This window comes from Chenopodium album, chromosome 26 (genome assembly GCF_948465745.1).
Source record: "Chenopodium album chromosome 26, dcCheAlbu1.1, whole genome shotgun sequence".
NCBI classification, from domain to species: domain Eukaryota; kingdom Viridiplantae; phylum Streptophyta; class Magnoliopsida; order Caryophyllales; family Amaranthaceae; genus Chenopodium; species Chenopodium album.
In genome coordinates this window covers 16463252-16488495 of record NC_137859.1, presented here as the reverse complement: position 1 = coordinate 16488495, position 25244 = coordinate 16463252, and the positions used below count along the sequence as shown (strand labels likewise).

The 25244-nt window shown below is 34.8% G+C and overlaps 4 protein-coding genes across 6 annotated transcripts; 3 read left to right on the top strand and 1 right to left on the bottom strand.

Annotated features, from left to right (window-relative positions):
• Nucleotides 1-357: 357 nt before the first annotated feature.
• On the top strand, nt 358-1250 carry LOC145616896 (uncharacterized). The gene is made up of 2 exons (XM_081671613.1): nt 358-1131; nt 1221-1250. Exons 1-2 carry the CDS (start codon nt 358-360, stop codon nt 1248-1250), a joined length of 804 nt encoding a protein of 267 aa, XP_081527739.1.
• A 5719-nt stretch (nt 1251-6969) lies between these two features.
• LOC145618207 (uncharacterized) lies at nt 6970-12494 on the top strand. The gene is made up of 6 exons (XM_081672987.1): nt 6970-7192; nt 9706-9841; nt 10350-10434; nt 10512-10562; nt 11872-11972; nt 12063-12494. Exons 1-6 carry the CDS (start codon nt 7027-7029, stop codon nt 12193-12195), a joined length of 672 nt encoding a protein of 223 aa, XP_081529113.1. The 5' UTR covers nt 6970-7026; the 3' UTR covers nt 12196-12494.
• Nucleotides 12495-13103: 609 nt separating this feature from the next.
• On the top strand, nt 13104-17247 carry LOC145618523 (G-type lectin S-receptor-like serine/threonine-protein kinase At1g11300). 2 transcript variants are annotated; one of them, XM_081673292.1, is made up of 8 exons: nt 13104-13314; nt 13439-14814; nt 15000-15107; nt 15339-15502; nt 15592-15802; nt 15952-16189; nt 16336-16486; nt 16701-17247. In XM_081673292.1, the coding sequence occupies exons 2-8, from the start codon at nt 13512-13514 to the stop codon at nt 17004-17006; spliced, it is 2481 nt and encodes an 826-aa protein (XP_081529418.1). In that variant the 5' UTR covers nt 13104-13314; nt 13439-13511; the 3' UTR covers nt 17007-17247. The 2 variants fall into 2 exon arrangements, with proteins under 2 accessions (XP_081529418.1, XP_081529417.1); XM_081673291.1 differs by having other exon boundaries at nt 13104-14814.
• A 148-nt stretch (nt 17248-17395) lies between these two features.
• On the bottom strand, nt 17396-22133 carry LOC145618524 (G-type lectin S-receptor-like serine/threonine-protein kinase SD1-13). Of its 2 annotated transcripts, none has more exons than XM_081673293.1 (8): nt 22015-22133; nt 19684-20988; nt 19449-19559; nt 18836-19002; nt 18530-18740; nt 18193-18430; nt 17929-18079; nt 17396-17814 (listed from the first exon to the last, which is right to left on the bottom strand). In XM_081673293.1, the coding sequence occupies exons 2-8, from the start codon at nt 20966-20968 to the stop codon at nt 17500-17502; spliced, it is 2478 nt and encodes an 825-aa protein (XP_081529419.1). In that variant the 5' UTR covers nt 20969-20988; nt 22015-22133; the 3' UTR covers nt 17396-17499. The 2 variants fall into 2 exon arrangements, with proteins under 2 accessions (XP_081529419.1, XP_081529420.1); XM_081673294.1 differs by having other exon boundaries at nt 19684-20921; nt 22015-22092.
• Nucleotides 22134-25244: the final 3111 nt, after the last annotated feature.

Genomic DNA, 25244 nt, shown 5'->3' with positions numbered 1-25244 from the left:
GCGAACCCTCCAACTCCGGCGAAAATCGAAATGATGTACAACACCCTACTGGAAATCACCAAACTGATGAACTCTCATCCTCAGAACCAGAACCCATCATCATCGAACCCACCCCCTCAATAATCCCTTCGACCATGGTATCAACAGCAAGTACCATGGCCGAGTTACCTCCCCCACGACTTAGTTCCGCCTCCCTCCAACCCTCAAATAATAAATCTCTCTTTGGGAAACATCGAGCAAGACCTAGAAAACCCCGATCACCTTATGAAAATATTCATGATAAGAAAAGGGATTGTGGGATTACAATTAGAGGTGAATTTTAGGGAAACCAAGAATACGATCAGGGAATTGGATTCAATGGTACTACCATTGAAGATGCACGACATAGTCTTGATGGATCGAACAATGCAGTGGAAGGAGTGGGACAAATTTGACATTCTGTTCTGCAATGCAAACTTGGTTCCCGATTTTCCCGATCTTAACATGAAGATTGTTCTTTGGAATGTGGGGGGTGCTACAAGGAATGAGTTTGTTCCTCATGCTTGGGAGGTAATTGCTACTCATAAACCTAGCATTTTCATTCTTTTGGAAACTAAGAGTAATGGAATGCGTGCTGAAAAAGTAGCTAAATTGCTAGGATTTGATGCTTTTCAATTTATAAACCCGAATGGTCTTAGGGGAGTGATTTGGTTAATGTATAATAGAAATGTTGAATTGATAGATTTTGTTGAAGGGGAAACAAAAAATTACTTTCATGCTCTGTTTAAGTTTTCTCCTGATATTAAGGAGATCTTATTATCTACTGTTCATGCTCCTTCATGTCCTGCTCAACGTCATAAACTTTGGAATGATATTCAAGCATCTCTCCCTCCTGATGATACCCCATGGTTATTTATGGGTGATCTCAATGAGGTTACTAAACCTTCTGAGAAGTCTGGTGGGTTAAGGTTTAGGCAAAGTCAATGTTCTGATCTAAACAAGCTAGCTGAGGCTGCATGCATGGTTGATCTCGGTTTTTCGGGGAATCCTTTTACCTGGAATAATGCTAGGGAAGGGCTTGATCTTATCCAAGAACGTCTTGACAGGGCTTTAGGAAACCCGAGTTGGCTGAATACTTATCCCAACACTCAGGTATCTCATCTAGCTCGCACTTACTCTGATCACTGTCCTATTTTAATTTTTGTTTTTAATAATCGTAAAGGTGGTCCTTTTCCTTTTAGATGCAAAGCTGCTTGGCTAGAACATTGTGATTTCTCTGCCTTTTTTTGTTAATAATTGGAATTTGCATGATTTTGATTTCCTAAAAGGTAGATCAGAATTTCTAGCTAATATAAAAAGTTGGAATTATGATGTATTTGGAAATATTACTAATCAAAAAAGAAGATTGCTGGCAAGAATCAATGGAATCCAAATTGCTATATCTAAAAAGTTTTCTGCCTTTCTTGTTAAATTAGAAAAAGAATTACTTTTTGATTTAAATCATATTTATCATATTGAAAGAATTATTTATGCCCAAAAGTCGGGTCTTGATTGGAGGAAAAATGCAAATTTTAATACCAAATATTTTCACTTGGTTGCTAATATTAAAAAAAGTAGAGGTAAAATTTTATCTTTACAAAATAATGATGGAATTTGGATAAATGATTTAGTTATTTTAAAAGATATGGCTAGCGATTATTTTCAAAATATTTTTCAAAGTGTGGATATTAATCTTGAACTGATGAATAGATATCAATACCCGAAGGTGATTCCTGTTTGTTCTGAACCTAGTTTCCAGCTACCACCTTCCAAAAATGAGATAAAATCTATTCTGTTTCAAATAGATCCTTTTAAATCTCCAGGTCCTGATGGTTTATAGCCTATTTTTCTCCAACACCATTGGTTGTCTTTAGGTTCTTCCATTACTAGTTTCATTTCATATTGTTTCATAAAAGGGTCCATACCTAGTGCTATTAATGATTCTTACATTTCTTTAATCCCTAAGTGTGATTGTCATACCACTATGAAAGATTTTAGACCTATAGGATTATGCAATTCTATTTATAAGTGTAGGCGTCGTTTGAATTGCGCCTACGTTAAAGCATGTTGTGAATATGCTTGACACTCATAGGAAGCGGGAATTGACATACACGATTAGGGACACGATTAGGGACAAGGAAAGTAGGGAGCCGCCAACAAGTTTTTAAGGAACTTGTAAACCGTTCACGGATCATATAAGGCAACCACGAAAAGGGACAACGATAGGCAACAACGATTGACCCGTGAAGGTTACACCCCATTCAAAATCCATGAGATTACTAACTCCATATGGTTCGGAACCACGAAAGGAGGATCGGGGATGATGGTACGAAGTGAGTCATGGAGTCACATTCGCCCGTATTGGCCTCTACTCGATTCTTATAGTGAAAAGCATTCCTGTGATCTCAAAGGCATACAAACAAAATTCAATTCGCTCCAAACTATTATTATGCTAAATTGGTTTAATATTAATGCAACATATAATTCTAAAATATTGGTGATCACTTCGATTTAATAATAAGATTAAAGGAACCTAAACCGGTCGTCCAAATTATCTTATTAAGCGTGATATTCAATTACATATTCCCTTTAAACATGCAATATGGTGATCATAATAACAATAGAAACCAACATTAATATTGGAAGCAATTTAACAATAATAGCGTTAGTCAAATCAAATAATAATAATAATAATCATGATATAAGCAATATAAAATAATAATAAGTAATTAAATTAATTAATTACTCACATTTTGCGTGTTCCTTAAAATTGCTACATCGTGAATAATTTGTTAGTAACTTCAATAAAAATAAATCAAATTGAAATAATTAAATTAAATAAAAGTAGAGTTGATTTGGTCCAAACCCTCAGTTAATTATACCTTTCACGCCTTGGTTTCAGTATAGAACTTCGGGTATTATATGGACTCCTTGGAGTGCTTAGGGGAATTTAGGTTAAAGAGGGAGAAGAGAATGATTTTAGGTGTAAGGTGAGAGAGAATGATATTTGGTGTAGAAAAGAGGAAGAGAGAATGATTTGATGATCCGAACTGCAGAAAGGGGGGTTCTATTTATAGGGAAAATGAGCAGAGGGAACACACGGAACCCTAAAAAGATAAAAACCCTAAAAAGGCTACCGCGACACGGTAGATACTACCGCGACACGGTAGATACTACCGCGACACGGTAGATACTACCGCGACACGGAAGGTTATACCGTGTCACAGGGAAAATTAGTGTGACGCGGGGAAATTTAGAGTGACGCGGGAAATATTTGACCTACGGGAGTAAAAACGCGTGAACGGTTTACGCGGAAAAGACACGAGAAGATTCCATTACACGGCACAGGTACCGTGACACGGCAGTATCTACCGTGTCACGGTACAGTACACCGTGTCACGGTATGGGAGACGCAGAATTTACACGGAAACAACACCGTGACACGGTGGGAAATACCGTGTCACGGCAGCAGGTACCGTGTCACGGCAACAGGTACCGTGCCACGGTGGAATTTGACGCGAAAAAGCTTCAAAAATGGCACCGCGACACGATGCACAGTACCGTGTCACGGTACCAGGCACCGTCAGACGGGAGAAAGCACCGTCAGACGGGGAAAGTTCCCGTGACACGGTGCTTTTGCACTTGAAAGGTTATTGAAAGGCCTATACAACGAAATAATAATTGGATCAAAATTATATAGCCATGAAATCAGTTCAGCTCGGTTTTGTAATGTGGATATGGAAAGTGGAAAGTAAGTTATGGTTTAGGGAAATGAGCTAGGAAATGGATTGGTTTATGAAATGTATTGGGTACGTAGAAACATGGATTTCAGCACTCCAAAGATTAAATACTCAACCCGACCAATAACGGCGGTGAAAGGTGTTCATCATCGGGTTTGGTTTTGGGGAGACATTTTTAGGTGTCTACAATAAGCTAATCACTAAATGTATTTCTAATCGCCTAAAGCCCATTATGGATGATCTCATAAGTCCTTTCCAATCTAGTTTCATACCTAATAGGTCCATTGAGGAAAACATCATTATCATTAAAGAAGTGGCTCATCACTTTAACAGAGCTTCTAGTAAAGCCAATCTTATGGCTCTCAAGATTGATCTTTCTAAGGCTTTTGATTGTTTAGAATGGAGTTTTATTAAAGATACCCTCCTTAGTATTAACCTCCCTCCTAACATTGTTAATCTTATTCTTAGTTGTATTTGCACTCCTAAAATTTCTCTTCTTTGGAATGGGGAAATCACTAATTCATTCACTCCATCAAGAGGAATTCGTCAAGGCGGCCCCCTATCTCCCTATATTTTTGTGCTTTGTCTAGATCGTCTTTCATGTATGATTCAAGATAAAGTAGACAATGGTTCTTGGAAACCTATGAAAATTGCTAAAAATATTAATATTTCACATCTTTTCTATGCCGATGATGTCTTCTTATTTGGAAAAGCTACTACTAATAATATTGAAACCATGATGGGAGTGCTTGATCATTTCAAATCCATTTCAGGCCTTGCTATAAATATTTTAATATCTTCTGCTATTTTCCCAAGAAAAATGAATCATAATGTTAGGAAGTCTATTTGTGAGGTATGTAATAAAACTAACACCACCAATTTTGGAAAATACCTTGGTATAATTATATCTCATAAACGTTTAAATAATTTAGACTATTTTCCCCTTTTGGATAAAACTTGTGCTAAAATCAAAGGTTGGCAAGCCAAACTTTTGAATATGGCAGGTCGATGTACTCTTATTAAATCTGTTTTGAATTCCTACCCGGTCTATGCTATGCAAACTAACATCTTACCTATGAATGTGATTAATGATTTACAAAAAAATGTAAACAATTTTTTTGGAATAGAGTTAATCGTTCTAAGTATATTCCTCGTACTAATTGGAAAGTTGTTTGTGATCCAATGGCTAAAGGTGGTTTAGGTATTAGGGACTTAAAAAGATGGAATATTTCTTTTATGGCTAAGCTAGGTTGGAAAATTCTAACTCAAAACAATAAGCTGTGGATTAATATTCTAAAAAATAAGTATCTAAAATATTCTAATTTCATAGATTATATTCCCAAGCCCTCTAATTCTGTTATTTGGAAAGATATATTAGCTGGCCGTGATGTCCTCAAAAAAGGAATAATTATAAACATTGATGATGGCAAAGACACCTCTCTTTGGTTCCACCATTGGATAGGTGACTGTCCCATATATTTAATTCCTAATATTCACATCCCTAATTCTAAAGGACATTGGCGTGTTTATGATATTATTAGGAATAATCAATGGAGCTTGGATAGTGTTTTGCATATCATTCCTTCCCCTATAATTAATTTGATTCTTGCTCACCCTCTTCCCAAACTAGTTCAGGTTTCAGATAGATTAAAATGGTCTTTGCATCATTCTGGTAATTTTAGTATCAAATCTGCTTACAATTCTACTAAACCTCCTTTCAATCTAAATACTTCTTTCCTTCACTCTTTTGCTTGGAAGAACTTGTGGAAAATTAGGGTCCCTTATAAATATAAAATGCTTCTTTGGAATCTAATTAGAGATATCCTTCCTGTTGGTAGTACTCTCAAAAGGAAAATGAATTTTCTAGACCCTATTTGTATGTGTTGTGAAGCACCTATAGAAGATTCTATTCATCTCTTCAGGGATTGCCCTAACTCATCGGCTTTTTGGTCTTTGGTGTTTTTGAAATTTAAATCTTTAAACATTGATTTACAAAGATTTTACAATTCAAACTTAACTGATTGGTTGGATTTTAACCTTTCAAGTACTACTTCTTGGAAAAAGGTTTTTACAGTAGCAATATGGCATATTTGGAATACAACGAACACGACTATTTTTGAACAAAAAATGGTTTTTATTCAAACTACTTTTAACAAAAATCTATGTGGATTACATCTTTTGTTTGAGATTAAATCAGGTTGCAACTGTGGTTTCTCCATCTTCTTCCATCACTCGGAATCCAAGATTTTGGGCTCCCCCACACAAGGATTTCTATAAGTTTAACACTGATGGCTCCTGGATCAGTGTTGATAATGCAGGTGGAGGAGGGGTGATCAGAAATGATAAAGGCATCTGGTTTGCAGCGTTTGCATCAAAATTTAATGCTGTTAGTGCTGCATCTGCTGAACTCCTTGCTATCAGGGAAGGCCTGGTGCTTGCCTGGGATAAAAAAATCAAGTTGCTGGAGCTAGAGACGGATGCTGACAGCTTGAGCAAAATGTTGAAAGATCCCAAGTCTTTTGAAGATGGTGATTTGGGTAATGTCATTCGTGATGTTGCTGCTCTGTTGGAAAGGGAATGGACTATTAGCATTTTCCATGCTAATAGATGTGTCAATTATGTTGCTGATAAGTTAGCTCTCATGGGTAGAACAAGGTTCAAGGCTGGAGAAATAGTTCCATTTACTTACCCTCCTCCTGAAGTTTATCACACTTATGCTGCTGAGATTCTAGGAGGGCAGGAAGCGTAGTCCTTATGTGCAGTTTTCTCACCCTTATGCTACTTTCAACAACTCTGCTTCTGCTATCTTTTACTATGTGTTACAGTTTCTGTTTTTAGCTTTTGTATGATGTATTAGGGAGTACTTTGAAAGCTTAGAGTGGTATCATATGCCCTCTACTTTCCTTTTGTTAGATTTGCTGGATAATTTCAGCAATCTTCATCCTTTTGTACTGATGATCTATTTCATCAGTTATATTATGATATAATATGAATATGCTCCCTTTTGTGTTAAAAAAAACAATAACTAATGTCTAAACACAAAAGGAACTTTATACTTTCACCAAAAAAAAAAAAAGGAACTTTATATATTGGGCCCTGGGATACAATTCAGAACTACCATATTCTAATCGAATACAAGCCCATTCACAATTCAACATTACAAAATCTCATTATTATTGAGAAAGTGTTTTCAGCTCTAATTCTTGTTCCCACAAAACCCTCTTTCTATACTCAGTTGCAAATTTCTCCTCCTTTTTCAAAATCAGCCATGATTTTTTCAAGAGGAACCCAGAAATTACTTCAATCTACCAATGCAAGAAACCCCCAATTTCTTTCACAATTTCTTCGTGATTCGCCCCGCCATTTCTCTACTGGTTTTGAGCATCAACCTCAATCTCAACCTCCGCATATTTCTATTCCTTCCCCAACTTCAGGTTTCTTAATTTCTCACCAATTTTCTTCTAATTGTTATGTTATTACCCAGTTTTTAAGATTTTTTTTTGATTGTATTCATTAATTTATCGTTTTTTTTTATTAAATTTGCTAGGAATTTTTTGATTATAGAATAACTTTAAGTATTTAATTTTCTCGAGCTATGATGTGATTTATATATTTGAATTGGTTCTTTGAAGATTTATTCATAATTAAATTGTTAAAATGTACTTATGTTGTTATTGAACTACTATCATATCATCTTGTTAGGAATACACCAAATACTATCAATCTGTTGTAACTTTGAATCATGGTTTAATTTTGTGGAGCATAGGAATTAAGAATGGTCGGCGTATAATGTTGTCGGGTTTTCGAAATTTATCATCTTTGATGTCAAGTATGGATAATTAGCTTGGATGGTAATTTTATGGTGTTGGGAAAATTGATTGAAAATGTAGTCAAAGTATATTTTTAGCATGATTGATATAATTTGAGGGAAAAAAACAATTATGCTTGTTTGGGAGGTGCTAAGTCGCTAATAATTATCGGTAATGGTAATAAACTAGTCATATGATTTGTTAAGTCAAGCTCTACCTTGCAATAAATAGCATTGCAACTCTGTCCTGATTTTGTGCTTTCTTTCATGTTTCCAGTTTCACTTTTGAGGTGATATTGAGTGGTAATAAAAATGAATGGAGAAGAAGCATTGCCCTGGACTATAGTATAGGTTTATTATTAGTAAATAACCTATGAATTTAATCATTTAAGTTAGTGATGGAAATAGATGGGGCATACGGCGTCTAACATAATCTTGAATCATTATAATAGCAGTCTATATGACTTGAAGGGTGATTACATTAGGGCGATTGAGGTGATGTATCTAACTATAAAATCATGGTGAAGATAAAGTACATACTTCGTATGTGACAGTACCTGCACATACACACCATAGGGCTGCGCCTAAAGAAAATTTGTATAAAATGCTGAAGATGCGCCGAAGTCTCTGTTTTTCTATCCAATATGCTGGAATACCTGGAAAAGTGGAAAGACTCTTTAGCAAAATAGAGTTGATGGCTATGCTACATTGCTACTCAAACTCTTTGTTTCACCTCAATTGCTTGTGTTGGATCCTTGACACTTGAAAATGAGTTAGACACTTCGACACTTTTTTTGGGACAAAATCATGAAAATTCTTCAGAAGATAAGTACGTAATCCGCTCTGATACGCGGAACGAATACAAATTCGCAATGCACTAGGTGGGAGTATTGTAATACGGTTGAGGTGTTTTTGTAATACAGTTTTTTTGGGGTCACAATACGATATAAATAATTTACCCTAAGGAATAAAAAGGATGTTTTATAAAAAATTGGGAGAATTGGAATACAAGACTTAAATAAGGAGTTCATGGAGGGGAGGGGAGTATTAGTAACCCTGCAAAAGAACCCCCCCCCCCCCCCCCCCCACACACACACACAATGGATACAAAAAAAAAAAAAAACCCACCCTTGTTGATCTCTCTTTTTTTTTTTTACTCTCCACCACTCCTCGTTCAATCTTATCTATGTGCATTGAGATATCATAATATAGTGAATACGCTGATTTAGGAGTATTAATACGTAAAAGTATTGAGTATTGGAATAATAGTATTAATACGGAATACGTGGGAGGGATGGGAGTATTAGGTATTTAGGTAACACTGACTTGGGGACATGAGTACTTGAGCATGAGTCACATAGGTTGATGGAATAGAGTTACATAATTGTTATAAGAAATGACATGATTATTAAAATTTTAAGCTGTCTAGTCATTTGAGATTAAAATTTTGAGTACATAATAATACCCTTTAATACCATCATACAAAGGTTTCTTCTAATTAATGGTTTTAGTATTCTCCAAACTGGACAATCCCTGAAATTTACACCTTGATTTGGTGTAGATTGGCCGTCTTCAACATTTATTTTTGTTAGAAAAAGCCTATTCAGTCTCTTGTGTAAGTACTTTATTTTGTGCTCATAAGTCTTTTATAAGGAATGGTACTCAGTCCACAACCAGTGAGGTTGCTCCTGTGAAAGGCCATACTAATATTATGAGGGATGCTGTCTAACAGAAGCTGGATGTTAGGTTAAAAATATTATGCATGGATGAGATAATTTCTCAATACTTCATGTGAACTTTCATTTTATGTTCATGGTCCCATTTCAGATAAGTTATTGCAAATTCATAGAATTTGTTAGACTTGAGAGACACATGCTGAAGCATTATGACATTGTCATTTTCTGTCTTTGTTGATGACATTTTCTTTGATTGATTAAATTGTAAAAATAAAATTTATGAGTGCAGATATTCTGGGCTTCTACTTTTTCATTAGTATCTTTGTTTTGCTGGTGCTGCATTCTATCTTCTCAAATTAAATTGTGTTCCTAATCATATATGGAAGATGAATTATTGTTGTTTTCATGGCTTTGTCACTTTTGTTATTGTGAGCTATTGTCTTATCCCATTGTCACATTTTAGGTTCGATCTATGGGAGGCTGTTTGGCATCTCATCAAATACACTGAAGACTGATATCATCAGTTTGTTTGAAGGATGCAACTTGACATTGGATGACATTAAGGTTGATTACAACAGGGTATATCATCCAATGGCAATGTAATTTTCTTGATTTATAAAGCACGCATTGTGTAGTTATTTTATTGCTGTTGCTTTATTTTATTTTATTTTCTTCAATCTTCATTATTATAGTAAGTAACTTTAACTTTGTGGTGTGCAACACATGTTGAAGTACTTTGGCTATGTTGTCCGTCAATTTATCTAATCATTGATAAAACAATACATTCTTATGTAAAATGGTGAACAAACAAGTTCAGTTATATTGTGAGGAACTGATTATCATCTTCTTTCTCGAAAGTGTGGATGTTTATGAATTTATTTTCATATTTTTTTACGAGCATCCTTAGCTTTCTGTCATTGATGAGACTAGCTTGACTAGAGAATTGTAGTTGTTGCCTTTAATTCATCCTTGGAGTCGTTGACTTTAAGGTCTGGTTACTACTTGGATCGCCTAGATCCGTATCTTTTCCTGGTACCAATATTAGCCCTTTAACAGATCCCTCAAAATGTTGTACTGTTCAGTAACTTTAAAGTTGGTCTGTCTCAGGCTGGTTCAATTCCGCTCTGAATCTGATTTTAATACTGCCATTCGAGAGCTTACAAGGAAGAACCGATCTTTTAAATTGGAGAAGGTGAAGTATTTGAGTTGTCTCCCCTTTATATATTTTGTGTAGCTTCGGTGTAGTGATATTGGTTTTTTCAATTTCAGGTAGTAGATCATCAACAATGGGATCTTGTAGCACCTTTTAATGGAAGATATGTAAGTAGGGTTGCCTTCGAAACTCTCAAGGCCCATTTTATCAGTATCTCATTTGTCTTGAATGTTTTAAATCATAAGGTGTACAAGTAATAAAGAAAATGTGTTCTTGTTGGACTCTGATTTTTGTAGAACATGATTAAAGTCCTCACAGAAAGTTGGGTCTTAGGAAATCTGAGTATCTTTTATTGCATCTACATGCTTATTGAATTTGAAGTGAACTCTAATTAATTTTGCAAACTGTTTGCAGGAAAGTTGTTTAATGCTTTTGATTGCTGCTAATTAGCAGCTGAAACCCTCTTCTAATTTATATATAATTTCTGCCTTTTAGCTGAATGAATTTCCTTTCTTGATTTTCTGGTCAAATATATTTTCCTATGAGTTGCTGTTATAATATCAAATGTCATTGCTATAATTGTTATGACGGATCTGTAGATGCTTTGAGACTTTTTACCCCTGGAATTGCCACTAAGCTGAGGAACCTATTTTGCTGTTTATTCTTATATAGTTCGTTGAATATGGTTCTCATCTTGGAAGGTTTATTTTTTAGGAGCACATTCACAAGAATCACAACACTTAAGGTATCATTGGTTAAATTGCTTGAAAGGGTTGGTATGTATTTGGAACCCCCTCAAAACCTTGCATGTCAACATTTGTTTGAAATTGATACCAGGGGCACCTATATCTTGAAACCCTTGTATATTGTTTATCCAATGAGTTGGGGAAGATGGTTTCCTTCAAATTATCATTGGACCCTTGGTATTAACCTAAAGAATAAAAATCAAATGAAGCAGAGAAGGCCATGACCAGACCCTTTGATGTCACCACACACCTTTCCAGCTACTGCTTCTTCTCTGCTTCCCTTTCCTAACCTTTGGCACTCCTTCCCCTCTCATGATGACCTCTCTCCCTACAGTTCTTTGTTCTGTGGCTCTGTGCACTCTTTGCTCTCCTCGCAACCATGTCCCTTGGGATGCTTCTCAACCTCCTCAGTCTGGCCCCTAGTAACATCAAAATGTGAGAAATCATACCTTTCAATAATCCAAACCTCAATCTAGAGAGAGAGAGGGGTGAGGGGGAGGGAGAGGGACCGTGAGAGAGGGGAAGCCTTGTATTCTGTTGATGCTATATTTTCTATGTACTATCTTATTGAACTGTGTGTGCATTGTACTTCAGGTATGAAATTATTTCTGCCTTGGAATGCATCTCCACTTGCCTTATTTTTATGGAAGTAGTTGTTTTGGATTGTAACTGTTTTCATGCTGGTGCTTTATATCTGTGACACAAACTGCTCTTATTATCTGCTATTCAGGTATTATTCCGAGGAATACCACGGAATGCACTTTTGGATGATGTGGAACGCTTTTTGTCTGGCTGCAATTATGAATCTTCCTCCCTTGAATTGTTTACTAGGTCAGAACTTTATCATTCATACAAGGCAGCTTTGTATCGTAAGTTTTAATGATTATTCAGATTAAAACAATTATTGTTTTTCAACTGCAGGCCAATGCAATTTGAGCCTATGAGGATGGCAAAAGTGGGTTTCCCCTCGCAACTTGAGGCAATGAATGCTGTAATCAGAAAGAATGGGGGCTTTTGTCTCAATAGCCGTATTACAGCTCAACTTATCCAGTGAAACAACTGTGGTTTCTAATGCAACAATCACTTTTTTTTTTCCGACAATGAATTGCCTCAACCTTTGCCAAATTTCTTTCGACAATGCTTGTAACTTATATGTTTGCTTTGTTGCTTGCCGTGTTTCTTGTAAAAGCACTGGTGTAAGGTTTGGTTAATCACTGCTTGTTCAGTGTTCCTCCATTTGGTTTCATAGAATGTTTCATAATGGTAGAATAGACATGTACCAGTCTATTTTGTTTGCTAGTGTTTGCTAATCTAAGGAATTAGATTGAGTTATCAAATACACTATTCAGGCTATCAGTTTCACAATTTTGCTTCTGTTAGCTTCCTCAAAAAGTAGATTATGACAGAGAATGAAGAAATTAATCAAGTAATCATGTTATTTGCTTTCAAGTAAAAGTTATTTCCTATGATATTTAAAACAAGATCATCTCTCAAGATCATCTCTTTATAGTGTTACTACAATATTTTATAATTCCATTTTGTTACATATTTTTCGCTTTTCAATAACAATCGTTTGTTTTTATATTCCGTCTGTGGCGTCATACGAAATTACCAATTGCCTACATTTCCATAAATGCTACTTTGGTTAGCTCTATTATACATCCGGGTGTAATTTTACATTCTTGCACATTCTCAACCCTTAGTGAGGGCGTAACTTGACAGTGATGGTAGTATAGTAGGGTCACAGGGTCCATTCATGCAATTATGACAAAATTATGATGTTGAAATAAATAAATGATGAGAGTTGAAGAGTCAATACAGTGTGATGTCAAGGCTGCTAAATTGCTAAGAGTACATCTGAAAGAGTACAAATCTCAATAGAGATATTTGAACCAGGCCAATTTTAACCAATTAATTATCACTTGCTTAAATAAGGATAACAGTAGGTTACTAGTAATAACAATAGATTACTAGTAATCTCCTGTCAACTACTTGTATTATTATTAATCAAGACATAAATTATTGGTGTTATCTTCACTATTCAGCATCTGATCATCTACCATAGGTCCAGCACTTTTCCGTTTACTTTCTTGGTCGACTCTCAACTTCTCGGCCATGTTATTAGTAGTAGTACCTGCTATGCATTTGTCATCATACTTGCCGTCTTGGTCTGGTATGATTTAAGCTTCCATTTCCTGCTTAGATTCTGAATTTGTTCTGTTGGAGTTCACTACAGTTATTTATTGCAAAACGAATTTCAGGTTGTAGTGTAAAACATAGATTTTGCTGTACTGTAGCCTGTAGGTAGACTGCTGGACATGACTATTCTGAACAAGGGAAGCTAAACACAAATTCTGAACTTGCATAAGTATGATGGTTTTTCTGCAAGTAAGTAGATTAGTTATCACTTTTATTCTGCTATCCTACTCATGCTTAAAGTTTCAAGTAGTAGCTGCCATAGGCAATTTTACTGCTACTCAGATCCTCAATGATCCTAAAACCATGGTTTCGAGTAATGGAAATTTCAAGCTGGGTTTCTTTAGCCTTCCTAACACTAAAAATCGGTATCTTGGTATATGGTACAATAAGGTTTCAGCCATGGATTATATATGGGTAGCAAATAGGAACAATCCCTTGTATGATTCCTCGGGTGTACTAAGAATTGCCGAAGATGGAAATCTTCAAGTCTTGAGTGGAGGGAAAAATGTCCTTTGGTCATCAAACATCTCATCACAATTTGCATCTGGTACATCTCGAGTAGTCCATCTTTCAGATTCAGGGAATCTGGTTCTCCTTGAACTTAATACTAATAGTAGTAGAAAAGATGGTATCACTGTATGGGAATCTTTCGATCACCCTACAGACTCAGTATTGCCAAGCATGAAGCTAAGCATGAGCAGTTTCAACATGAAACATGCTTTACAATCTTGGAAAAGCCCTTCAAATCCATCATATGGAAGGTTTTCTCTTGGCATTGATTCCCTCACTCATCCTCAAATAGTAATTTGGGACGGAGATCATCCATACTGGCGAAGTGGTCCATGGAATGGCAATATTTTTCTGGGATTGCTCTATACTGATCCGTCTAATAACTATGCTGATACCTATATGCAGCAAATTAACAAAGGGGAAGTTGACTTGGTATACACTGGTATAAACAAGCTGTCCTTTTCACACTATGCATTTGAAGTTGATGGGTCTATTAATGAGATATGGTGGGATTCTGGTGCCAAGCAATGGCAGACAGTATATAAAGCTCCTGATATCGAGTGTGATTTTTATGGAAAATGTGGAGCATTTGGAACATGCAACCCTCTAAAGTCTCCAATGTGTCGATGTTTGAGGGGATTCAAACCAAAGAATGCAGAGCAATGGAGCAAAGGAAACTGGTCTAGTGGATGTGTTAGAAAGTTGCCTTTGCGTTGTGGAGCTGAAGCTACCCAAGATGGCTTTCTTATGCTAAGAATGGTTAAATTGCCAGATCGTGCAGAGTGGTTGACAGGATTGAATCCAAATGAATGCAGAAGCCAATGCTTGAAGAATTGCTCTTGTCTAGCTTACACTTATGATACCGGTGCAGGGTGCTTGTACTGGAGTACAGACTTGATTGACATTCAAGAGTTTACTATTGGCGGAGTAGATCTTTACCTGCGTCTGGCACAATCAGAACTTGGTAAATGAAAACCAAATTGTAGAAACTCTCATTATACCTTTTGCTTTTTTGTTCCTATCTAAATTTTTTATTTTCTACTTTTCCAGATTTTGTTTTCTGCTTCATACATTCAACAGCAGCATAACCTCTATAAGCCTTATTAGTCAGAGGAACAATTCAAACTCTAGTTTTTTCTTTATTGGCAGGTAGCAAGCATAAACAAAAAGCTGTTATTTATGGAGCAATAATTTCCGGAGCAACCTTGATTGTCTTACTTATCTGCTTCCTCCGGTGGTGGCTGATTCAACAGAAAGGTAACTTGTTATTTCTAAACACTATTGATAACATCGATGAAATTGTTGAATCATATTCCGAAAAGACTGGCTATCTGTTAAGGTGCCAACAAAATTTATTGAAGCATTGAAATTTTTGCAACTAGCCAAGTAGTACACTTTTTCAGATTCTGTCTGTAGATTATCATGATTTTTCTCACATTATCCTACAAATCTGGTGTTTAATTAAAATCTTTTACTTATTTGGAACAGAAAACAGAAGGAAGATACGTGAGAACTGTAAATTTAAATATGATGGGAGATCACCTGAGCTGAAAGATATACCACTGTTTGATTTTGAAACCCTCATAGTTGCTACTAGGAATTTTCATGAAAGTCAAAAGCTCGGACATGGTGGTTTTGGACAGGTCTACAAGGTAAAACAGTGACTCCTTTCCAGTTGCCACTAGTAGTAGGGCACTGGGAGCTAACAAGCTTAAGTTGATATGCTGTTTATTTTTCTCAGGGAATATTGAAAGATGGCCAAGAGATGGCTGTAAAGAGACTGTCCACAGTTTACGGACAAGGCCTGGAGGAGTTCACGAATGAAGTGGTTGTAATTTCCAGACTTCAACATGTGAATCTTGTCAGACTGCTTGGATTTTGTATAGAAGCAGAAGAAAAAATGTTAATCTATGAATACATGCCTAATGGAAGTTTGGATGCATTTTTGTTCAGTAAGTATTGCTTTTTCTGTTTTCACCAAACTGCATCATTAAACAACCTTCTGAGAATGCAAGATTTTCATTTATAGATTATCATAATATGATTGTCTTAGAAGTTTATATCTTCAAGGTAGTTACTAAGCCTGCATACCAATAACTAGATCCTGCCAAGCGACAGCTTCTGGACTGGAGTACACGCTTCAATATTATTGAAGGGATATGCCGAGGCCTTCTTTACCTTCACAGGGATTCTAGGTTAAGAATTATTCATAGAGATCTGAAACCAAGCAACATTTTGTTGGACAAAGAGCTCAATCCAAAGATCTCTGATTTTGGCATGGCTCGGATTTTTGGTCATGGCCAAGATCAAGAAGAAACCAGAAGGATAGTTGGCACCTAGTAAGTCTTATATAATGTTTTTTCTCTGACATTGGTCTCGGACAACTTTTATATTTGACTAAGGTGAACTTATCAAAGTCTTAATATAGCACACTTCAATAACACAATATAGTATTGTACCTTAATTTTGACTGTGTATACTGCAGTGGTTATATGTCACCTGAGTATGCGATGGAAGGACACTTCTCTGAAAAGTCAGATGTCTACAGTTTCGGTGTCCTACTGCTAGAGATTGTGACCGGGAAAAGGAGCAGTACCTTCTGGTTTGAAGAAAAGTCATTAACACTTATAGGTTATGTAAGTCATGAATTTTTGGCTTTTGCTACATAAATTTCCAGTCAATGCTTGATCTCCTGAGGAATTCATAGTATCATAAATTTTAAGTTTTCATTGACTCTTGATTTGAGATGTCATACAATAGCTTATTGTGAGATTGAGGTAACTCCAATTTCTCACTGTGAAATATTTTGAGACAATCTCACTTAAGATTGACTTGATATGCTGTATTCAGGTATGGAAATTATGGAATGAGGGTAATGTCGCTCCAGCAGTCGACTCTGTAGTTTCTCATCCAAATTTCAGAAAGGAGACTGAAAAGTGCATACAAGTGGGTCTGCTGTGCGTTCAAGAATATGTGAATGATAGGCCTAATATCTCTACTGTTATCTCAATGCTTGCAAGTGACATTGAAGACCTTCCATCCCCTAAACAACCTGGGTTCATTAAACGTTTGGCAGCTACTGGTACTGAATCTTACCAATCGCAACAGAGTTCCTCAGTAAATGATATGTCTATTACACGTCTGATTGCTCGATAAACATAGACAGGTAGTATTGGTAAAACACCAAACTCACTTGAAAATTCGTTGTAATGATACTTATGATAGCATTCCGAGCTCTTTTGATGCTACTTTGATATTCCGAGCTCCTTTGGTGCTTGAATATCCCTTGAGAATACCAAAGGAGCTCGGAATGCAGGACACAATAAGATGTAACAGGAATGGGGCTGCAACTCCTAGCGAAGAACTTATTATCAACAAATTTTAAAAATGATAAAAATCATAACTTCTCCTCCTTGGTGCTAAGAATACATGTACATGAGTCTACCTCGGACTTTGAGAGTATGATTTGACAAAAAATTGTAAATTTGCAAGACTACATTGGATATTAGACATTGTAAATTTTGCAAGATTGCATTGGATATATATTTGCAAGGAAAAATGATCTCATTTTTCTATTAGAACCTGAATAGTGGTCATGTTAACAATTTACAAGGAACCAAAACTTTAGAATCATTTATAATACAGATGATTATCGGCCAGACAAGTGTGTAATTGAGTCATAATTGCTGCTAGATGAACTCTTTGGTCCATGTAATTGAGAGGAATCGGTGTCAGAAGAAACCAACCTTCTAATAAAGCCGGGTTGCTTAGGACATGGAAGATCTACTATATCACTAACTATCATTGATAGTAGCGTAGAAGTGCTAGGCCTATCTCCTGGAAATTCTTGTACGCATAATAAACCTACATGGATGCACCTTAAGATCTCCGGCAAAAAGTTTGGTTCAGCTATTAATGGATCAATTACAGACTGAAGGTCATCTTCATTCCATAGTTTCCATACCTAAGAATCATTGAAAACAAATCATCAGAAACCAAGAAAAAAAAAAGGTCAGAAATCTAGTAGTCCTATAACCTTAGAAGCACATAATTTATATGATTCAATTTCTAGACTTACATATCCTAGAAGAGTCAGTGATTGTTCATCCAACCAAAAGTTATTATTCTTTTTTCCTGTCATAATCTCCAGCAACAGCACCCCAAAGCTGTAAACGTCAGATTTTTCAGAGAAGTGACCTTCCATTGCATACTCAGGAGACATATACCCACTGCATAATGAAAAAACAAACAGATTCAGAAGTAGAAAACTATAATTCAAAAAAGAAGCACCGTCCTGAAGTTTAAAAAAAAGAGGGACGAAAAATGGAATTGGAGTGCTTACTATGTTCCAACTACCCTTCTAGTGTTATCTTGATCCTGTTTTTTTTCAAAGATACGTGCCATGCCGAAGTCTGATATTTTAGGGATAAGATCCTCATCCAACAAAATATTGCTTGCTTTTAAATCTCTGTGAATAATCCTTAGTCTAGAATCTCTATGAAGATAAACCAGGCCTCTACTTATGCCTTCAATGATGGTGAATCGCTTCTCCCAGTTCAAAAGCTCTCGCTTGACAGGATCTGAATATTGATAAAAATATTAAATACTTCAAGAGACATGCCAAATATGAAGCATGACGCGTGAAAGTGAAAGTGAAATTAAAGCAGCATGGTACTTACCAAACAGAAAGAAATCCAAGCTCTTATTAGGCATATATTCATAAATAAGCATTTTTTCCTTATTTTCTATGCAGCAACCTAGAAGTTTAACAAGGTTCCTGTGCTGCAGCTTAGATATAACCACAACTTCATTCATGAACTCTTCTAAGCCTTGTCCCGAAGCTGCAGAAAGTCTTTTCACTGCTATTTGTACTCCGTCTTCCAGTGTCCCCTGGAATCAAGCATAGACAAAATATATATATTATTGACTTCGGTGATCATGATAAAATACTCGCAACATTCGACAGAAACTATCGTTTATTTTACCTTATATACTGGACCAAAACCACCTTGTCCAAGTTTATTGCTATCATGAAAGTCGTTTGTTGCAGTTGCAAGCCTTTTGAATTCAAACAATGGTAACTCTTCGAGTTGAACTTGGTGTCCATTCTCATCATGCTTCAAATTCTCCAGCTGTTCATTCTTCCTTTGAGCTTTTATATTCAATGTAAAAATAGGATTAGAAGTGATATCTTGTTATGGTAATTAATTCCAGAAAGAACAAAGTTAATTTTATACTGTCTAGTTACCATCAATACAGATTATACTCAATAAATGAGCTAAAAAGAACCAAGTCTCATAACCATCTTTCAAATTTTCAACCAAAAAACAAAAGGAAATAACTAAGAATAAGATTAACAGTAATGTTATAAATAATATTTACTCTTGATAAATTAGGATGCATTTTTTTCACATGTAAGAAAATATGTGAAACTCCAGCCTAAGCAATTAAGTTTAGATAGGCGAAAAGAATGCACTCTTATAAACTATAAACGGGACATGTCAGGTTAGCTATCTTAGTTCCTTGGATCAAAAGCCAAATGGCTACATTAACATTCATAAAAAAAAATACTCCATAATAACAAATATCTGGAGCTACCTTTTTTTCGAGTCATAATTTTCCACAGGATGAATAATATCAAAGCTGCAACTCCAATAGTGCCTAAGATAACTGTCACTATAATAACAGCTATTTTCTTATTACTGTTACCTGTGAGACAGACAGTTGATAGTTTTCATTAGTGAACTCCGAAATATATGGCAAGTTTATTCGACTTCAAAGGGATAGAAATTCTGTACTGTCTGATTGAACAGATAAATAGGGAAAAAGTTACCTAGCTCTGAATGTGGTAGACGAAGATAAAGATCTAACCCGCCACTTGAAAATTCTTGAATATCGATTAAATCTCTACTCCAGTACATACATCCAGCACCAGCATCATAAGCATAAGCTAAGCACGAACAATTTTGTAAGCATTGGCTTCTGCAGTTAACCTGATTTAGTCCCACTGACCACTCTGTATGGTCTGGCACTTTGACATTCTTTACTGAGAAAAACCCATCATCTTTACCACCCTGAATTCCACATTGCAATGACACCTTTCGTACACATCCGTTAGACCAGTTTCCTTTCTTCCATTCCTCAGGATTCTTTGGCCTGAACCCTTTCAAACATCTACAAACAGGAGAACTTGTAGGATTGCAACTTCCAAATGCTCCACAACTACCATACAAATCACATTCTGTTACAGGGGCGCCCCAAACATACTGCCACTTCTTTCCATCCCACCATTTCTCGCTTATTGTTCCATCATAGCTGAAAGCGTAGTGAGAATAGGCCAGAGTACTTGCACCAGTATAGACAAAGTCGACTGTCTCATCTTTGTCATTCTGACGAATATAGGTGTTTGCATAGTTGGTAGCTTCATCAGTATACATCAGTCCTAGAAATATATTCCCATTCCAAGGACCACTACGCCAATGTGGCCGATCACCATCCCAAATCACTACTTGAGAATGAATAAAAGAGTCAGTTCCAACAGAAAATCTCCCAAATGATGGGTCAGAAGGGCTCTTCCAAGGTTGTAAAGCATGCTTCATATTAGAATTGGAAATAATCAACTTTGTATTCGGCATTAGAGAATCCGTAGGGTGATCAAAGCTTTGCCAGACCATAGTGCCATTAGTACCAGAAGTATTATTCCTGGAGTAGTAAGCAAACAGAACTAGATTCCCGGTATCTAAAAGTTGTGCTGATAGAGAGGCATTAGCTGCTGTGATAACAGACACATTCGACGACCAAAGCACATCATTTCTCCCATTCAAGACTTGCAGATTTCCATCTGCAGATACTTTCATTACACCAGAAGAATCATTAAGGGGGTTATTTCTGTTTGCTACCCAAAAAACGTCGTTTGTAGGTACCTTGTTGAACCAAATCCCTATATACCGGTTAGTGCTATTCAAGGGGCTGAAGAATCCTAACTTAAAATCACCATTCTTTGAGACAATAGATTCATTCTCTTTAAGAAATATTGATGATGTGATGCTGTCTATTGCTATGCAAAAGGTACTAAAGTAGCAGCACAAGAGAAACAAAACATGAATAGAAGTCATCATTAGCAAATGTTGGTGTGATCCTGTAATTAACCAAAAAAAAAAATGAAATAATAAGCTTAATAACACAGTTACATAGACACATAGTACCATGCTACACACATTTTGCACAGTTAATATCTTGGTTAGACTGCGATTTTATGTTATTTTGTATGATGTACAAGGTGCAGTAATGAGCCATTGAAGTACTACCTCCGTTTTTTTTTAAAAAATGCTACCATTGTGCGGAGTTTTAGCTGATTGAATTAAATTTACCAAAGGCTTATGTAGTTATGTATAGTGGGCTAATAATTATTAAAATCTAAAATTTTTGATTAAGTAACTAAGGGTCTGTTCTCATTGACTGAACTCAGCTGAACTGAACTGAATTGAATTGAGCTGAACTGAACTAAACTGAAATGAATATTTTATAAGAGAAAGAAATTAGGAGCTGAACTGAATTGAACTAAACTGAACTGAATTTCAACGTATGAGAACAGACCCTAAGTATAAGATCATGTTAACTTATCACAAAAATGTCAAAAAAAAAAAAAAAAAAAAAACCCCTTAATTCATATAAATAGTAATTAGTAAATGCAAATTAGCATGGTCTTTTACTTAATTACAAAAAATCAATAATACCCGCAATTTTGAGTCAATCAATAAATGTTATTTCTTTCTAATGTTTCTTTCTATTTATTATTTAAAAAACAAAAAAAACATACACCTGTTAATTATTTAAACTTATTATTTTAGCAATCTTGGGTTGATATGCTTCATTAAATTGTAATAGTAATTCCGTTGACTAAATATGACCAAAAATTCAAACTTATTTGACTCAATTTGATCTGTAATTTAGACATGCATATATGATATATGTATCACACAGGATATTTCGATCCATACTCCCTCCATCTCTGAAATTTTATCCTTTTTAACTGTTTCTGTAAGACAATTACCGTCCAAACAAGACAAAATATAGAGACAGAGTGAATACGATACAGCTAAATTTCAGCTAAAAACGCGGTAATATATAAAAACAGTACGGAGAGAAAGAGAGAAAAACATACCACCAGCGTCCTGATGGTGGAGAACTGGAAATGGTGGGCAAAGTGCTTCACGCGTAAAGCAGGAAGCAGAGAATTTCCACAACTTTAATTTGGAAATAGTTTCAACTTCATTATTTCGTTCTTTTTATATGCCTGTGCAACTTGCAAATCTACCATCATGTCATGGCTGCTAATTTTAAGTCTTAACGTATTTTTAAGGGTTTCTGTTTTGGCACTACATACATAGAAATAAGCTAAGTTACGTATTTCTTAAGGCATAAATAAATTTCTCCATACTTGTTTGTCCTTCGAGGAAAATATTAGTTTTCATATGTGTACAAGATCTATTTTTTCATAAGAAAATGACACATTTTTTTTTTTATTTAATTGCATTGTTTTCACTAGTCACCAATAGTAAGTTATGGTTGACAACAAGCATGAAAAAAGCGGTAATTTACTGGAATTTATTGTTCATGCAAAATGTATATAATAAATTACCAAAATCCCAATCGATAAAAAAAAATTCATGAAAGGTTGTGTAAACAAATCACAAAAATAAATTCTACTATACATTTCTTGAAAAACAACTTTTATAAGGGTTTAATTCTAAGGACAATCAAACAGACACCTGAACTCTGTAAGTAATTTAAAAATCCGATAATATTAATATAAATTATTATTAATTATCTAGTGCAAATTTATAATATCTATGAAAGTAGAAATATTGTTATTAATAAAGATGTTGACTTCTCCGGATGAGAAATTAAAAAGGTTACTCCCTTCGTCCCTAAATTACATTCCTCTCTGGAAATTTACACGGGAATTAAGGAGGGAAGAATAAGACAAATAACAATAATTAGATAATATAATGGGAAGTACAAAGAGTCAAAGATAGATTAGTTATTACTCATGACATGTCATCAATCATGACATGTCATCAATCATTTGCAAAAAAAAAAAAAAAAAAAAAAGACCAATCACATGCTCCTAATTGAAAATTTTTAACCAATCATATTCATTGTAATTTGGCACAAGGATTATGAATGAGATTAGGTAAGGATGAGTGAGAAAACATTAAATATAAAACAGAAAAAGAGAGTGTATTTACTAAAAAAAAAACTTACTAAAAATAGAAAGGATGATTGTAATTTTGAATTATTAAAAATAGTATGGAGGAATGTAATTTAGGGACGGAGGGAATACTATATTAGTATAACCAATTAATTAGAAAATAGAAAGGTTACTATACTACTATAACAAATTACGGAGTAATAGACAATAATTCATCAGTAATACAAAACACAAACTAGGTAGCACAACATGGCAACATGCACCAACTGGGGTTTTTGGATTTTATCGATGACCACTGTTTGTCCAATCACCATGAAATACGGTAGTATTTATTAATAAACTTCATAATCTATCTTATATTAATAATAATATTATACAAAACAGTTGTGTAATGTGTAATGAGAGAACATTTTCAAGTTACAACATGACTTTTGATTCTGACGAAATTGGGTAGTGGGAATCGACCCAAACGAGTTGATCGTATTAATATATAAGAAGTAGTTAACGTAATTTCATATTTATATGCTAAATTGCTGGAGCATCACATTAGCTATTTCTAAATATTACAGTTCCCTCCAAAGTCCAAAACCACTTTGGACTACAACAGTGTAGGATGTTGTAGTGTGGTATTTGGTCTTATAAATTATACTCCTTCCGTTTTTAAATACTTGCTCCACTTTTTTTTTTCCGGCCGTTTTTAAATACTTGCTCAATTTCCTTATTTGGAAAGTTTTTACAATATTTAATTAATTTCTCTCACCAAGTGGACCCAACAATATTAATTTCATATTCTCTCTCTTTCAATTCTTTCCATTACTTTTGGTTTTTTGTAATTTTTTATTCTTCCACCAACTCCACTACCTCCATATCTTATTACTTTCTCCAATTTCTCCTAAAACTCCGCGCATGGAGAAATGGAGCAAGTATTTAAAAACGGAGGGAGTACTATTTACGGTTCATTTTATTTGTAAGTAGGTTAGGTCCTGTGCCATAATTTTCAATAACTATTTTTCAAATGAACATTATATATTCGACTTTCATATGTTATATTCATATCAATTGAAGAAGAACAACAAAAAAAATGGTAGGAAAACAATTCACACTAAGGGCCTGTTCACATTTACTAGCTGAGCTAAACTGAACTGAACTGATTGGAGCTGAAGTGAACTGAACTGAATTGAACCGAAAAGAATAGAGTTGAAATGAATATTTTTGAGAGTAGAAAATTAGGAGCTGAACTGAACTGAATTGAACTGAACTGTTGGAGCTGAACTGAACTGAACTGAACTGAACTGATTGGAGCTGAGCTGAACTGAACTGAACTGAAATTAAGCTTGAGTGAATAGGCCCTAAGAATAATCAACGTGTGTCGTTTTTGGCAAATATTATTGAAGTGTCCATAGTTAATTACAAATTTTTAATTGATTAAAATTTTAATCATAAAGTATCTTTGTTGATTTGATATTCGTATTTCCTTGTTAAAATTTGTAGCTTTTATTACAGTACATAATTTTTAAAAATAAATTAATTCAAGAAGAAAAAAATTATATGATCTTATACTGATAAACGTAGTACATAATAATATAATATATATCTTTTCAAAAAAAAAAAAAAAAAAAAAAAAAAAAACCCAAAAAAACCAAAACCTCCATGTATCACAACTTATGTTAAGAATTTTAATTTTTTATTTTATTGCTTATGTTTACGATTGTTAATATGTATATTTTTGAAAGGAAATGATACATCAAATCTTCTATTACACACCATAAGTAATTATTACAATAATATAGTTATACATCAAAACCACTTTGGACTACAACAATGTAGGTTGTTGTAGTGCACTGTTTGATCATATAAATTATACTATTTATGTTTCATTTTATTTGTACTCCCTCCATCCCTAAATTACATTCCTACTTTCTCTATTATGTGAGGAATAAATGCTAGAAACATGAATGTAATTTAGGGACGGAGGGAGTAATGATTTTATATTCACTTATATCTAGGACAAATTTATTTGTGAGGGGTAAATGGAGAGAAAAATAAAATAGCATGTGTTGAAAAGAGAGATAGAAATTAAAGAAATGATAAGTATAAAAGGAAAGAAAGCATTATTACAAATAATTTATAGTATCCATTTATAGTAAATGTTGTAAATAAATTGAAACGGAAGTAGTATG

What these genes read in the sequence shown, in the direction of transcription:
- LOC145616896 (XM_081671613.1), top strand. Translation starts at nt 358, where the DNA reads ATGGTACTACCATTGAAGATGCACGACATAGTCTTGATGGATCGAACA. An exon ending in ATACTTATCCCAACACTCAG is followed by an intron (nt 1,132 to 1,220) that starts GTATCTCATCTA and finishes TTTTCCTTTTAG; the next exon opens with ATGCAAAGCTGCTTGGCTAG.
- LOC145618207 (XM_081672987.1), top strand. Translation starts at nt 7,027, where the DNA reads ATGATTTTTTCAAGAGGAACCCAGAAATTACTTCAATCTACCAATGCA. An exon ending in TATTCCTTCCCCAACTTCAG is followed by an intron (nt 7,193 to 9,705) that starts GTTTCTTAATTT and finishes GTCACATTTTAG; the next exon opens with GTTCGATCTATGGGAGGCTG. An exon ending in GATCTTTTAAATTGGAGAAG is followed by an intron (nt 10,435 to 10,511) that starts GTGAAGTATTTG and finishes TTTCAATTTCAG; the next exon opens with GTAGTAGATCATCAACAATG.
- LOC145618523 (XM_081673292.1), top strand. Translation starts at nt 13,512, where the DNA reads ATGATGGTTTTTCTGCAAGTAAGTAGATTAGTTATCACTTTTATTCTG. An exon ending in TTTGGATGCATTTTTGTTCA is followed by an intron (nt 15,803 to 15,951) that starts GTAAGTATTGCT and finishes ACCAATAACTAG; the next exon opens with ATCCTGCCAAGCGACAGCTT. An exon ending in AGAAGGATAGTTGGCACCTA is followed by an intron (nt 16,190 to 16,335) that starts GTAAGTCTTATA and finishes TGTATACTGCAG; the next exon opens with TGGTTATATGTCACCTGAGT.
- LOC145618524 (XM_081673293.1), bottom strand. Translation starts at nt 20,968, where the DNA reads ATGATGACTTCTATTCATGTTTTGTTTCTCTTGTGCTGCTACTTTAGT. An exon ending in AATTATGACTCGAAAAAAAG is followed by an intron (nt 19,003 to 19,448) that starts GTAGCTCCAGAT and finishes TGAATATAAAAG; the next exon opens with CTCAAAGGAAGAATGAACAG. An exon ending in CTTGGATTTCTTTCTGTTTG is followed by an intron (nt 18,431 to 18,529) that starts GTAAGTACCATG and finishes ATCAATATTCAG; the next exon opens with ATCCTGTCAAGCGAGAGCTT.